The sequence below is a fragment of the Athene noctua genome, chromosome 2 (genome assembly GCF_965140245.1).
Source record: "Athene noctua chromosome 2, bAthNoc1.hap1.1, whole genome shotgun sequence".
NCBI lineage: Eukaryota > Metazoa > Chordata > Aves > Strigiformes > Strigidae > Athene > Athene noctua.
Genome location: NC_134038.1, coordinates 40,612,806 through 40,627,879, shown reverse-complemented (window position 1 = coordinate 40,627,879; position 15,074 = coordinate 40,612,806). Strand labels below are relative to the sequence as shown.

Genomic DNA, 15,074 nt, shown 5'->3' with positions numbered 1-15,074 from the left:
TATACTTCTGAGTGGAGTCCAACAAGCAGGGAGCAGGTATAATACTGGTGTATCAACTTTTCTCCTTTTCTAATCAGATACATACATAATGAGTGATGGCAACTGAGGGAATGACCAGTAACATGGTTATACGGTTTGAAAACAAATTGCATTAAATCAATCTGTTTTTTCTAAAAATCAGAACAACAGAATTGGGCCCTGATCATGCTTAAAATTTCAGGGATGTTAATAGCAGTGAGTCTAAAGGCTTTTCTTCAGAGGAAGGTTGTAATGCCATAATGTACACTGGGTTAACTATACTTTTAAAACTGAACAGGAAAGCTAAGTCCACATAACTTAAAGCCCCTCTGCTTGCCAAGTTCTGCTTAGGCAGAGCACATCACTGAATGGATGTGAATACCCTCGGTGAGTGTTCTTTACAGCATGTAAGAGTCAAGTTTTAACAGTGGTACTTTTCCAAAACCTGTACCTTTGTTAGGCCCAAAAAGAGACACACAGTTTATTCCAAGTGGCTTGGTTATGAGCACCTTCATTGTTTGAAAAATTATCAAGGTTACCGGATTTAAAAGCAATGGCAAGGGGCAATGTAGAAGGGAATTCTACAGAACTAACTGGCAGAAGAATCAGTGTTTCTGTCAATTTTATGAAGTATAGAATCACAGAATAATTTAGGTCAGAAGAAACCTTGGAAGGGCATCTGCTCCAAGCCTCACTGCAAAGTTAGATCCAACTCTGACGTTAGATGAGATATCTCAGGTTCTTGACTAGTGGAGTTTTGAAGATCTGCAACCACAGACATTCCACCACTTCTTCCTGTGTTTCACCAACCTTGTGAGAAATTCCTTCTATCTAGATGGAATTTCCTTCACTGTCATTTGTGTCCGTTACCTCTCATTCTATAACTGCACACCTCTGGAAAGAGTCTAGCTCTGTCTTCTGCACAGTCACACATCAGTAGTTGAAGACAGTAACTAGGCTCCCCTTTAGTCTCCTCTTTTTCAGATTCCAAACCAGCTCTCTGACCTTCTCCTCATGTGTTGCATGCTCCAGTCTCCTAATATTTTTTTCAGTCTCCACTGGAGTCCCTCTAGTTTATCAATGACTTTTTTTTTTGTACTGAAGAGCCCCAAACTGGATACAGTACTCCAGAGGCAGTGTCTCGAGTGCAGAAGAGAGCAAAAAAATTACTCCCCTCAAACTGCTTCGTATGTACTTAATAACAGTCCAGTACACAGGCCTTTATCAAGACAAGAGCACTTTATGTATCATGTCCAATTTATCCCCTAGGACCCTTAAATCCTTTTCTACAAAGCTACTTTCTATGCAGTCATCAGCCAGCCTGTAAAGTCACAAGGTGTTAATCTGCTGTTATCAGTTGCAGGGCTTTGCATATGTCTTCGTTGAACTTCATGAAATTTCAGCTGGCACGCTTCTCCAGGCTGCTGAGATCTGGATTAATAATTTTGAAAAGAGCTTTAACACCTGGTTAAAGGCAGTCCTGATACTGCAAAAAATCAGCATCTGATCAGTGACCACTAGTGATAATGTCACATGTCAAAAAGTCACGGTGCTACTCGTTTGTTGCTGCCCCTCAGATCTCAGTCTTACCCACTGCATTTAGACACAGTAGCTGATTATGTGTTTCATGTTTTGTCTATTGTAAGGTCAGGCAGTGGTATAAGGAAAGCAAATTTATTTTGCACTGCAGCAGGATGAAAGCATGCACCTGATTATACCCTTTCAGGTGAGACTGGATGAATAAGTCAGTCGATTCAATAATGGTCAAAGAAGTGTTACCTCCTAAAGCCACTCTACAATGACTGCATAATCAAGTTTTTTACCAGATTTCTTAGGAGCTGAAGCTGTCCAAGAGGATGGATGCCCTTAAGGGGAATTAAGAACTATGACCAACAGTAGGATGGTAAAGAAACAAAGGTCTTCCCATCAAAAACAAAAATACATTGCTTAGCTCATTCAACTGTGTTCATCCACAGAGGAAACAATTTTTTTTTTTTTTTTTTTTCAAAAACGGGGTGAAAGTGAGATTTAGACTCCCAAGTCATCTCGGTATTTTTAATTTTTTAAATTCAACAAAAGCAAAAATTAACCATCAAAATTTCTTGGGTTGTGCTGTAATGTTCTGAAGAGAAATATAAATTGGAGCATTTCAACTGAAATGAACATGTAAACATATTTTAAGCAAGAGTAGATAAAGCAGAAACCATAACAGTAAAAAATTCACACAGGCTTGCACATAGACATAAGCCTTGAAGGCCCAGATAACGAGCCTTTTGCAGGTTTCAGCTATGATCATGTGTTTTTTCTGTTACCATGTCAATTATCTGGTAACAAAAATGTTTCATGACGTATAGACCCTGAGTCTCTGTTACTGCACTAAAGTTACACTGGCATTATTCAAGTCAGTGGGAGTCTTGCAATGCTATAACGTGGTACAAAAATCAAGTAGACACTCGTTTTTTTTATGGAGTGTGTGTGTGGGCTTTGGTTGTTTGGAGGGGTGGGGAATTTGTTTTTGTTTGAGGGGTACTTTGTTTTGGTATTTTTTTGTTGGTGGTGGGGTTTTTTGGTTTTGGGGTGTTAGTTTTTTGGGCTTGTGGTTTTTTTTTTTTTTTTTTTTTGGTGGGGTCTTTTGTTTTTGTTTTAAAAAAATAAACCAAGCCTGAATAATCCTGCCCTAAATAGCCTGAAAGTGCAGCTCAGTTACAGACAACAAAAAATCCAAGCACCCAGATGAAGTAGCTTCAGAGGTTAAAACCCAGGATCTATCATTTGCATCATAATGGGATGGGCTGTTTTGCACAACAAAGAAAAAGTCACAAAATTGACAGAACTATTAGCCCCTTTTAAACAGATTACAAACCCCACCATTAGCATGCAAATAAATATTTTCTTAGAAGCCTTCACGGTGTGAGAAACAATTCACAGTGGAACCACAGGGACGATATTATTCTGGTCTGGTGCTGAGCCACTTTGGGGTAGTTTCTATATCACCTGCATGGCTCTAACATCACATGTTACAGGTGAGATCTTGGACTGGCTTCTGCATAAGGCTGTAATTCTGCACCTTCACTTCAAAACGTGATTATCTTGTCTGACAGAGATGTTCGATTTTGATAACTGGATATTATTTACCTACCAATTTTTGGGCATTGCACCCTATACTTTACAGAGCTGGGACTTCAAAATGGCCCAAGGACCTAAGATTACTTTAGCTGTACTGAATAGCACTGAGGTGTACCAGCTCCTAGCAGCTGCAGAAAGACTCTCATGCAAGTGAAGGAGTAAAAAACAGTACTAGACAGAGCTGAGTTGCCTGTCCATCAAAGGATGAGTTCCACTGTGACACTGTCCCTCTAAACACCCCCACTGGGTGGCACAGAGGTAACCAAGCAAAAAATTCTTACTGTTCTGTTCTTTATCTCATATATACAGTAGTGGGACAGGAGGCCAGAAAAAGGCCTGACCTACACTAACATTCATATTTGAACCAGACCTCTTATTTGAAACCACAAGTTTGCCACTGCTCTGAATCACCAGGAAGGGAGGAACGGAAAATGCCCAAGGTAGGATTTCCTCCTGGCACCATTCTCTTCCATAGCAGTTCACCCATCTCCTCTTTCATGGGGGAAGGGATGTAAAAAAAACCTGCCAGCAGTAGATACACTTTCAATGTTTTCAGGGAAAATCCTGTCTTTGATTCTGAATGTATAGCTCTTGTCAAAAGCAACTGAAGTTAACACAGTCCAGCACAGGCTGTAGTCAGCACTTGAATGCTTTATGTTTCAAATGAGCGAGTCTGATGCCTGAGACTGAGCCAGGTTCAGGAGCCCAGACGCTGAAGTGCTCTGTCTGCAGCTACCAGCAACAAAAGATGTTTCTCCACTCTTGACTTTGACAGTGCTGCTACCAAGGAGGTAAAGTTTCACTTTCCACAGGACTATCCCTTCTGTTCCGGTTAAGACAAAGAAGGGTGCCAGCCGTAATAATGGGTGGTGACCTGGGAACACCTACTCTCTTGATAACAGATCAAAACCACCACTTCATTCATGCAGGCTACTAAACAGCCATCTAATGGTAATGCCATTCGGTCACCACCAATCTGAATTCACAAAGTCCTAAAGTGAAAAGACTTCACGTCTCTGTATTAGTCCTCTAAGCCCATTAGCTACCTGTCCCTCTAGACAACTTATTCTGGATATTGGACTGAAATGCTGGAAGCAAATGTCCATCACTACCTATATGTAGGTAGTGTAGATTGTAACACTGACTGTGACAGATTATTAAATAAGCTAGATGTTGGCAGGAGTCTATAGTTGACAACAATTTTGGTTATTAACGGATACTTCTCAAAAATTCTAAACATTTCTTGTAGTTGTTTTCAAATGTTATGAGAAAAATTTTTGCTACATATTGCAGTCACACAGGAGTGGCATTTCATTTCTCAATATTAGATGTATCTGTACATTACTACCATGAAAAGAACTCAAAATTAACACTTGTTGCACTCAGATGCTACAGACAAGACAGTGAATCTCCAGAAAAATACATACCGCATCATTAAGCGTCATTAGAATTTCACATAAGTGTCAGAAAATTAAGTATATAAGCAAAAAGCAATATAGTTAATACTATATTTTTCTGTCTATGTTAAATAATATCATGCAAAAACGTATCACATTTTCTTATATTTCCCGGGGGAGTATATGTCCTGACTGTAAGTGCATAAACTATCGCACTTTGGTTTTTTTACACCAGAGACAAAACTGGTCTTCAAGGCATCATAATTTTTCCCTAAGGGTTAAGAATTCTTACTTAAAATGCACTTTAAAGATATTTGTTACTTGTATAACTCATTGGACCAAACACTTCATAGATGTCTCCATTTTTCAGTCCTGAGGAAGGTGGAAAAAATAACACCAAAAAACCCCAACCATACCTATTCTCTTGAGCACATCGAATTCTGCAGCCTTCCTTAGGTATCACCAAGCCCAAATGCATCCTTAGCCGACAATTGGTGGGCCCTGTGTGGGGCCAGACATGAGTCCCCGGGTGCATGATAGAATATTTGATCTGCAAGAAGAGAAAGGCAGGCCTTCAACACATTCAGCTTCACAACCATACTGATAGGAGTTCAGGATTCCACTATGTCTCATCCTTGATGATAGGCCAAAAGTGCAATGTTGCTTTTTATTACTGTTATAACAGTTGCGTTTTCTCATGTCCTAAAGGCATTCAATATTACAAAAAACATGTCTTGTGCAGAGTGTGTGTGTGTGTGTGTGTAAAAGTGCTTATTTTTCTCTTTGCTTAAAAGAATCAGTATTCATATTTCAATCTGGAAATAATTATCTCCTATCTACAATCAGAAAAATACCTTCTTTCCTATGGAAAGACTTACATACACTCTTAACATTTAAAAGGATGGATCTCAGGAGACACAAAGGCCTGTGTTAGCCAGACTGACCGGTCCCGCTCAGATGACAATGTGGCTGTCAAGTTCACTGTCAGCCTTGGCTAGAACAACCATGAGATGGTAGAGTTCAGGATCATGAGAGGAGGAAGGAAGACAAAAAGCAGGATTACTACCCACAGCTTCAGGAGAGCAGACTTAGGCTTATGCGGGGATCTGATGGGAAAATCCCATGAGATACAGTGCTGTCGAGAAGAGGGGTCTAGGACTGCTGGTTGATTTTTAAGTATTGCCTCATCCAAGCTCCAGAATGGTTCATCCCCATGTGTAGGAAGCATGGTGACCCAGACAAAATTTGAAGCACAAAAGGGAAGCCTTCAGAAGGTAGAAACAGGGTCAGGTTGCCCAGCAAGACTGTAAAGACACTCTCTGAGTACCCAGGGATGAGGTTAAGAAAGTCAAAGCTCTCCTGGTGTTGAATGTGGAGAGTGAATTGAAAGGCAAGAAGAAAGGTTTCCTCATATACGTTAGAAATAAAGGGAAGTAAAGGGAAGTCTAGGGAAAATATAGGCCTGGCTGCTAAATGTGGCAGGAGATCTGATGACGAAGGACATGGAAAAGGCTGAGGCACTATGTGCCTTATGGAAAAGGCTGAGGCACAACATGCCTTCTTTGCCTCAATCTTTACTGGTATGACTGACCTTCAGGAATACCAGGCACCTGAAACCAGTGAAAAACACTGGAGCAAAGATAACTCACCTTCCGTGAAGAAGGATCAGGTTAGGGAACATATTTAAATAACCTCAACAAACTGGTCCACAGGTCCTGATATAATCCACCTATGAGGGCTGAGGGAGCTGGACGATGTTGTGAATCCACATGGTAATGAACCAGCAAAAGTCCCGGAGGACTGGTAGAAAGCAAATGTTCCTATCTTCAAGAAGGGTAAGGATCTGAGGAACTATAGGCTAGACAGGCTCACCTCTATCCCTGGGAAGGTGATAGAGAAAATCCTGGAAATCATTTACAAATACATGAAGGAAAAGAAGGTGACTAGGAGTCAGCACAGATTTATGAAGGGGAAATTGTACTTTATCAGCTTTCTATGGTGAGATATCTAGCTTGGTGGATGAGGTGAGATTAATGGATATTGTTTATCTCAACTTTAGAAGGACTTTCAACCCTGTCTGCATTCTCATTGACAACTGATGAAATAGAAACTAGGTAAGCTGAGAGTGAGTTGGATCAGGCAGAAGGAGGGACCCTAAGAGACGAGGGAGGCTGGAAACAGGTCCCTGCTTGGGGAGGCAGAAAAATCCTCTCCCCACCTCCCTCACCCTCCATGGTGCCCCTTCACAATAGATTCGGGGCCCTAGAACTTTTGAATGAAGAAGAGAAGGAGGAAGAACATGAGACAAATGAAGACCACCAAGGTCCACCTAGGCCAGGTCACTTCAGACCAGGTATTAAAACCAGCTCTGAAAAGAACCCCAGAAGAGTCACTGTAGTGGGTGACTCCACTCTAAGGGGCGTCAAAGGCCCCATATGCAGACCAGACCCACTCCATAGGGAAATCTGCTGCCTCCCTGGGGCCCGCATCAAGGACCTCATGGCAAAACTCCCCACCCTAGTGAGACCCAAGAACTACTACCCTCTCCTGGTTTTTCAGGTAGGTAGCAATGACATAATCAGGAGAAGTCCTAAAGCAATGGAGAGAGATTTCAGGTCCTTGGGAAAACTGCTTAAGGGGTTGGGGGCACAAATTGTGTTCTCCTCCATCGCTCTGGTTGGGGGGATGGATGAGGAAGATTACAGGAGAATTCAGCAGATGAACGGGTGGCTCCAAGACTGGTGTTACCATCAGGGCTTTGGATTCTTCAATCATGGGTTGGTATAGAGGGCACCTGATTTTTGACATTAGACAGAATGCACCTGTCCCAGAGAGGGAAGGGATTTTGGGGCAGGAGTTAGCTGGGCTCATTGACAGAGCTTTAAACTAGATTTGAAGGGGGAAGGGGGCAAAACATCGGCCCATCTGAAGTGCATGTATACCAATGCACACAGCATGGGTAACGAACAGGAGGAGCTTGTAGCTGTGATGAAACAGGAAAATTATGATGTTGTTGCTATTACAGAAACATGGTGGGATGTCTCCCATGACTGGAGTGTGCCAATTGATGGTTACAAGCTCTTTAGGAGGGACAGACAGGGAAGGAGAGGTGGTGGAGTGGCTCTGTATGTTAGGGACTGTTATGATTGTTTTGAGCACAGGTGTAGTGAAGACAGGGTAGAGTGTCTTTGCATTAGGATCAGGGGGAAGGCCAACGGGGCAGATGTTGTAGTAGGAGTCTACTATAGGCCACCCAACCACGACAGAGAGGTGGATGAAACATTCTATAGGCATTTAGGAGAAATCTCACGATCGCTTGCCCTTGTTCTTGTGGGAGACTTTCACTTCCCAGACATCTGCTGGAAATACAACATGGCAGAATGGGACCAGTCCCAGAGATTCCTAGAATGTGTGGGAGACAACTTCCCGATGCAGCTGGGGAGTAAACCGACCAGAGAAGGTTCCTTGCTGGATCTCCTCTTTGTGAACAGAGAAACATTGGTGGATGATGTGGTGGTTGGAGGCCGACTAGGGCACAGCGATCACGAAATAATAGAATTCTCTATTCTTAGAGAGGTCAGGAGAGAGCTAAGCAGGACTGACATCCTGGACTTCAGAAGGGCTGACTTTGTCTTGTTTAGGCACCTGATTGAAAGGATCCCCTGGGAGACTGTCCTGAAGGGTATAGGGGCCCAGGAAGGCTGGGCACTCTTTAAGAAGGAAGTGTTAATGGCACAGGAACAGGGTGTCCCCAGGTGCTGTAAGAGAAGCTCGTGCCAGAGAAGGCCACCCTGGCTGAACAGAGAGCTTTGGCTGCAACTCAGGGAGAAAAGGAGAGTTTACAGCCTTTGGAAGAAGGGGCTAGCCACTCACAGTGATTACAAAGAGGCTGTGAGGCTATGCAGGGTGGAAATCAGAAGGGCTAAAGCCCAACTGGAAATTAATTTGGCCTCTACAATCAAGGATAACAAGAAAAGTTTCTATGTCAGTAGCAAAAGAAAGTCCAGGATAGTCTCCATCCCCTACTGGATGCAGGAGGAAATATGGCAATGAGTGACGAGGAGAAGGCTGAGGTGCTTAATGCCTTCTTTGCCTCAGTCTTTAATAACAAGACTAGTTGTATTGATGAAATCCAGCCTCCACAGCCAGAATACAGAGACTGGGAGAACAACCCCCCCACAATCCAGGAGACAGACAGTGGCCTACTGCATCACACAGACACACACAAGTCTATGGGACCAGATGGGATACACCCAAGGCTGCTGAAGGAGCTGGCTGGGGTGCTTGCCAGGCCACTTTCTATCATTTACCAGCAGTCCTGGCTGACCGGGGAGGTCCCGACTGACTGGAAACTGGCCAGTGTGACGCCCATCTATAAGAAAGGTGGGAAGGATGATCTGGAAAATTACAGGCCTGTCAGCTTGACTTCAGTGCCCAGGAAGCTGATGGAGCAGCTCATCCTAAACACCATCATGCAACACGAAGGACAACCAGATGCTCAGGCCCAGTCAGCATGGGTTTATGAAAGGCAGGTCCTGCTTGACAAACCTGATCTCCTTCTACGACAGGGTGACCTGCTTATTGGATGAGGGAAAGGCTGTGGATGTAATTTACCTTGACTTTAGCAAGGCTTTTGACACCGTTTCCCACAGCATTCTCCTGGAAAAAATGGCTACTCGAGGTTTGGACAATCGCACACTTCGCTGGGTAAAAAACTGGCTGGATGACTGGGCCCAGAGAGTTGTGGTGAATGGAGTTAAATCCAGTTGGCAGGCGGTCACAAGTGGTGTGCCCCAGGGCTCAGTTTTGGGGCCACTCCTGTTTAACATCTTTATTGATGATCTAGACGAGGGGATCGAGTGCACCCTCAGTCAGTTTGCAGATGACACCCAGTTGGGTGGGAGTGTTGATCTGCTCGAGGGTAGGGAGGCTCTGCAGAGAGACCTGGACAGGTTGGAGCCATGGGCTGAGGCCAACTGGAGGAGTTTCAATAAGGCCAAATGCCGGGTGCTGCCCTTGGGCCACAACAACCCCCAGCAGAGCTACAGGCTTGGGGAGGAGTGGCTGGAGAGCTGCCAGTCAGAGAGGGACCTGGGGTGTTGATTGACAGCCGGCTGAACAGGAGCCAGCAGTGTGCCCAGGGGGCCAAGAAGGCCAATGGCATCCTGGCTTGTGTCAGCAATAGCGTGGCCAGCAGGGACAGGGAAGGGATCTGACCCCTGTACTCGGCACTGGTGAGGCCGCACCTTGATTCCTGGGTTCAGTTTTGGGCCCCTCACTACAAAAAGGACATTGAATGACTCGAGCGTGTCCAGAGAAGGGCAACGAAGCTGGTGCAGGGTCTGGAGCACAGGTCGTAGGAGGAGCGGCTGAGGGAACTGGGGGTGTTTAGTCTGGAGAAGAGGAGGCTGAGGGGAGACCTCATCGCCCTCTACAGCTACCTGAAAGGAGGTTGCAGAGAGCTGGGTTTGAGCCTCTTTAGCCTAGTAGAAAGCGAAAGGACAAGAGGAAATGGCCTCAAGTTGCACCAGGGAAAGTTCAGACTAGATATTAGGAAGCATTTCTTTACAGAACAAGTTGTTAGGCGTTGGAATGGGCTGCCCAGGGAGGTGGTGGAGTCCCCATCCCTGGAGGTGTTCAAGAGTAGGGTCAATTTGGAGCTTAATGATATGCTGTATGTGGGAACTGTGATAGGCAAACAGTTGGACTAGATGATCTCCAGGGTCTTTTCCAACCTAAATGATTCTGTGATTCTGTGATTGAAATCTGGCTGTTCAGCCAGGCTCAAAGATTTGTGATCAGTGGCACAAAGTCCAGCTGGAGGTCACTTATCAGAGGTGCACCCCAGGGCTCAATACTGGGTCCAACACTGTTTAATGGCTTCACAAATGACTCAGATGATGGGACAGAGCACATCACCCTCAGCAAGTTTGCAGATGGCAGGAGAGAAATGGCTTTTTTTTTTTTTTTCCCCTCTGCCATTCATAGGGACCTTTGCAGTCTGGAGAAGGGAGCTAACAGGAATCTTATGATATTCAACAAAGAGAAGTGTAAAGTTCTTCACTGGAGAGGAATAACCCCATGAACCAATACAAGCTGGCAGACAGCTGTCTGGAAAGCAACTTTCTAGAAAAAGACTGTGGGGTCCTCACAGACAACAATTTGAACATGAGCCAGCAACGTGCCCATGCAACAAAGAAAACCAACAGCCTTCAGGGCTGCATAAGGGAGAGCTTTGGCAGCACGTTGAGGGACATTATCCTTTCCCTCCACTCACAGTGAGATGACTCGAGTTCTGGGTCTAGTTCTATGCTACTTACTATGAGACATATATGGACATACTGGAGCAAGTCTAGTGAAGGGCTATAAAGGTGATTAAGGGACTGAAGCATCTGACATACAAGGGGAAGCTGAGAGAGCTGGGACTGCTCAGCCTGGAGAACAGAAGCCTCAAGGCAGGATCTTATCAATGTATATAAATACCTGATGGAAGAAGTGAAGAAGACGGAGGCAGGCTCTTCTCAGTGGTATCCAGTGAAAGGCAAAGAGGCAATGGACACACATTGAAATACAGGAAACTCCATTTAAACATAAGAAAACACTTTTTTACTGTACACTGGAAAGGGTTGCCCAGAGAGGCTGTAGAGTCTCTATCCTTAGAGGCATCCAAGCCTGACTGGACACAGTCCTGAGCAATCTGCTCTAGTTCATCATGCTTTGAGCAAGGGGTTGGACTAAGTAATCTCCAGACACCCTTCTCACCTCAACCCTTCTGTGATTCTGCAACAACTCAATGAACAGAACGTGAGAATAACGCATGACAGTGGCAAGAAACGTTTCAACTGTGAAATTTGCACATCCGGCTGGGATAGGATAACTTTGATACGTCTTAGGGTTTAAGGTGTTGCTTGCTCTCCAACTGTAACAAAATCAGCAGAACCAGTGTGTGTCTAGTGCCTTAGCCATTCCCACCATCTGAGGTTTCAGCTTACCAGCAGTTTCTTACAACAGCAAGTGATTAACTCCAGCGGCTGTGGTAAACACTGATGCTCCAACCCACCACTACACTGAGATGCGTTGATTGCTCTATCAGACCCTAATGCAACACAAATAATTGGCGATGCAGAATAGTTACCAATATCCTAGAGAAACAATTTTTTAAATGCTCATATATACCAGCAGTGCAGAATGATTACTGTCATGTATTTTGTCTGACTATGGAGATCAGTTTAGATATGTCTGTGAATTATATGTATGTGCTGTACTCAAGTATTACTAGAGAGTTGTGAACTACCAATGACTTATACTATGGTTGTAAAGTAAAACTCCAAAGAGTTAAGAAATGCCCAGAATTAAAACTGCCTGTGCTACTTTTAGTTTACTGCTATTTTTAAGAACTATATAATTTTTAATAATATGATTACTCGCTATTGCTCTATACCATATCTCAGCAGCGTTGAAAAGGTCGTGAATTATTTTACATTTCTTTTTATTTTTGTCAATACACAAGGTGCCCAAAGAATCCAAAGGCTCTATCTACCACAGAATTGCTAATTTCCTGATTATGTTTGTTCACATTGCTTCCAAGTCCTTCAATACATACAGAGAGATTAGGTGATATTTTTAATTTAATTTACCAGTAACAATCTAAGACATAGCCAGCGTAAAACCAATATAGTCCTAGGTATTCTGTAATACTAGACATAAGACTTCTATAGCACCATTTTTCACACTATTTTACATTTTATATCTTCAAAACACATGACTTACAGCTATAGCTGTGAATACACAGTGATTCTGCAAACATGTTCTGGTGATAACATGTAGGGTGCTAAAAAATGATGAACAAAATTGTAGCTCTCAAAGCAAATTTGCTCTCTGGGATAGATCCATTTTGGCTGTGTACACCACAGAAAACAGTTTTCTTGCTGTTAGCCACACTGAGGGTGATGACCTCTCTCATCAGTTATATTCACTGCAACCAGCTTTTGCAACAAATCAGTGAAACAATAGCCTTGTTCACTGCCACAATAGTAGCCATCAAGTGCACTTCTGCACATCAAAATCAAAAGTCTAGTGAAAAATCTGAACACCAGCTCTCAAGGCTCTGAATTAGGATTATGCTAGCACTATGTTTTCCAATTTTTGCATCCTTAATTTTTCAACATGAAGGTTATCCTCATGTACTCAGTCATTAGAGATAAAATATAATAAAGAAAAAAAAGAATAATGAAAAATTCTGTCCTACGGAATCACGGGATATCTGTGTTGGGCCATTCATTCAGCTGCATATGTACAGATCCATACTGCATGATTTAATGAGGTTAATTTGTAGCCGAGTAGTCAGTGTAGACCAGGCACTTGAAACAACTTTCGTTGGCACCCAAGGCCACAGCTCATGGATATAAAATTTCCTTCCTTTATCTTTAGGAAAGAAGCATGAGACAGCAGTACTGTTCGGCTTCCAGGAGGTGATTCTCCTTCTGTCTAATGAAGTTAGGCTGGGGTAGATGGGTGAAGTTAATCACAGTCAGCTTACTGAAGTAGTCTTGGAAAGTTTAGAGAGGAGTAATGATAGGAAAATTCAGATTAGAAAGGACCTAATCCAACCTCCTGCTCAAAGGAGGGTTAGCTGTGAGTCAGATCAGATCATTTAGGGCTGAGATTTAGTAAATTATTACTTATTGGTGGACCCATTGCAAATAACTACTCACCTACCACGAACTGCCAGTAAACACAAGGTGAAATAGCTCAAACTAAAGATTCCATAGAAAGGCTTCAACTAACATATTTCACCTTGCATTTGCTGAGGGCTAAAATTGAGCATGTTTTTACTGTTAACTTCATTGTGTGCCTGAAGCACCATTAAATATACCAAGGTCATACATCCCTCTATACACATTCCTCAAAATCACCTGCTCCCAGCATTAGGAATTTTCAAAAATGAAGAAGTTTGCTAAGTACCTGCCCTCTTCTGCAGCCAGTAGCTTCTGGGAATCTTTCCAATAAAGTGCATGTTTTTGGAACACTTTTACAAGCATTCTCATTTTTTCTTCCTAGTGAAAATAATGAATAAAGCATTGGTAAGATCAATGAACAAACATTTCCCTGTTTTCTGCTTTGCAGGAGCAACAAAGCTGTCAAAGAGCTCACACTGAAAGACAGGTAAATATTATTCCCATTTTACAGATCATGAAACAGCAGTACTCTCATGATGTACTATCAGAGCAGCCTACACATCTTTGCTTTTAAATGATTTGTGAAGACCAGGCTTTCTATTATTTTTAAACATGATTATAAAAATATAATCATTAATGAGGCTGCATAGAAAAAAAAAAAAAAAAAAAAAGAAAAACGCCACCAACATCGTACCATTTTAACACCAGAATATATTTTGATATAAGTTGCTTTTCATATTTTATTTTACAGTACTCTTTCATATGCAGAGTCTTATAAGAATTTAAGGTCATTCCAACACTTGGGCCTCTTACTGCAGAGCTCAGGGACAGGGCAGAAGTCTTAAAGCTTACACTCTTTTGTTCATACCATTTCTGAATGATAGATCTCACCTAGCTGACAACACAATATTGAGGATGCACCTCTCCCCACATTCTTGTCTTCCCTCAGGCTGATCTGTACTATGCAAAATGTTGGCAGCCTTGCCAGAAGAGGAGTATTACCCTCAAGGGATCCTTAGAAGTGCTTGGGGACAACATGGTTTAGAATAAAGAACTCTTGTTCACTGTCACAGGGGTCCCAGACACTATTTTATTAGCTCCATTCTTCTGCAGATTCAGTGATTACAAAAATGGTTTTGGAAAAAACTGTGTTGCTACTCCTTATTACACTATATTAATCTGAGAAAGTGAAATCGGGGAAAGAAGAAATAGAAAATGTTTTACCTTGTTGCCATAAGGTAAACTGGCTCCAGTCTCCTTTTTCTCGTAGATTCTCATCTTCAGGCAGGAAGAGGCTTCTTTTTTTATCCATCACAGCAAGCCCCTCATCCCGAATGAGCTTCCAATTTTTTTCTAAGGACTGTTGCGAAAGCCATGTTACTGCACTGAGAACTTACTACATTTGGCTTTAGTACTTTTAAAATTTTTCCCTTTCATTACCTTTTTTTTTTTTAATTTAAAAGCACTAAAAGAGTGTTCATCATCATTATCAAGTTTCTTTATATTCAATTCCCTTCTGACACATTAAGGCAGGAAAAACAACTTCCACAGCATTCCTCAGATTCTATTACAGTTGGATCATGAAACTTCAATAATCCCCAGCCTCTTTGCAGACTAGGCCTCACTTTGACTTGCTTTTAAATTAGCCTAAAGGCTCTCTAACAGATCATTTTGCACTGCAAGCTAGGAAGAGTATTGTTCTTAAAGACAGCACGTTACCTGGAAGCAATCATGCAACTAGAAAGCCACTCCCATAACCTGGAACTCTGGGCATTGGCAGAACATCACAGTTCAAAGAGTACAAATGTAAAGAGGCCACTTAAGTTGACAGTTATGATTTAAACCTTCAGAAATG

General features: G+C 42.6%; 1 protein-coding gene across 7 annotated transcripts in view; it reads right to left on the bottom strand.

The window, feature by feature from the left end:
- The window catches only part of ASPH (aspartate beta-hydroxylase), a 117,443-nt gene that overhangs the window by 4,566 nt on the left and 97,803 nt on the right, over positions 1–15,074 (bottom strand). For 6 of the 7 annotated variants that reach the window (XM_074898903.1, XM_074898905.1, XM_074898902.1 and 3 more), the window contains 3 exons: positions 14,444–14,579; positions 13,506–13,597; positions 4,958–5,091 (listed from right to left, as the gene is read on the bottom strand). In XM_074898903.1, coding sequence (XP_074755004.1) covers positions 4,958–5,091; positions 13,506–13,597; positions 14,444–14,579 — 362 coding nt within the window. Of the gene's footprint in view, positions 1–4,957; positions 5,092–11,024; positions 11,059–13,505; positions 13,598–14,443; positions 14,580–15,074 lie in introns of all 7 variants that reach the window. The other variant, XM_074898907.1, reaches the window with a different exon arrangement.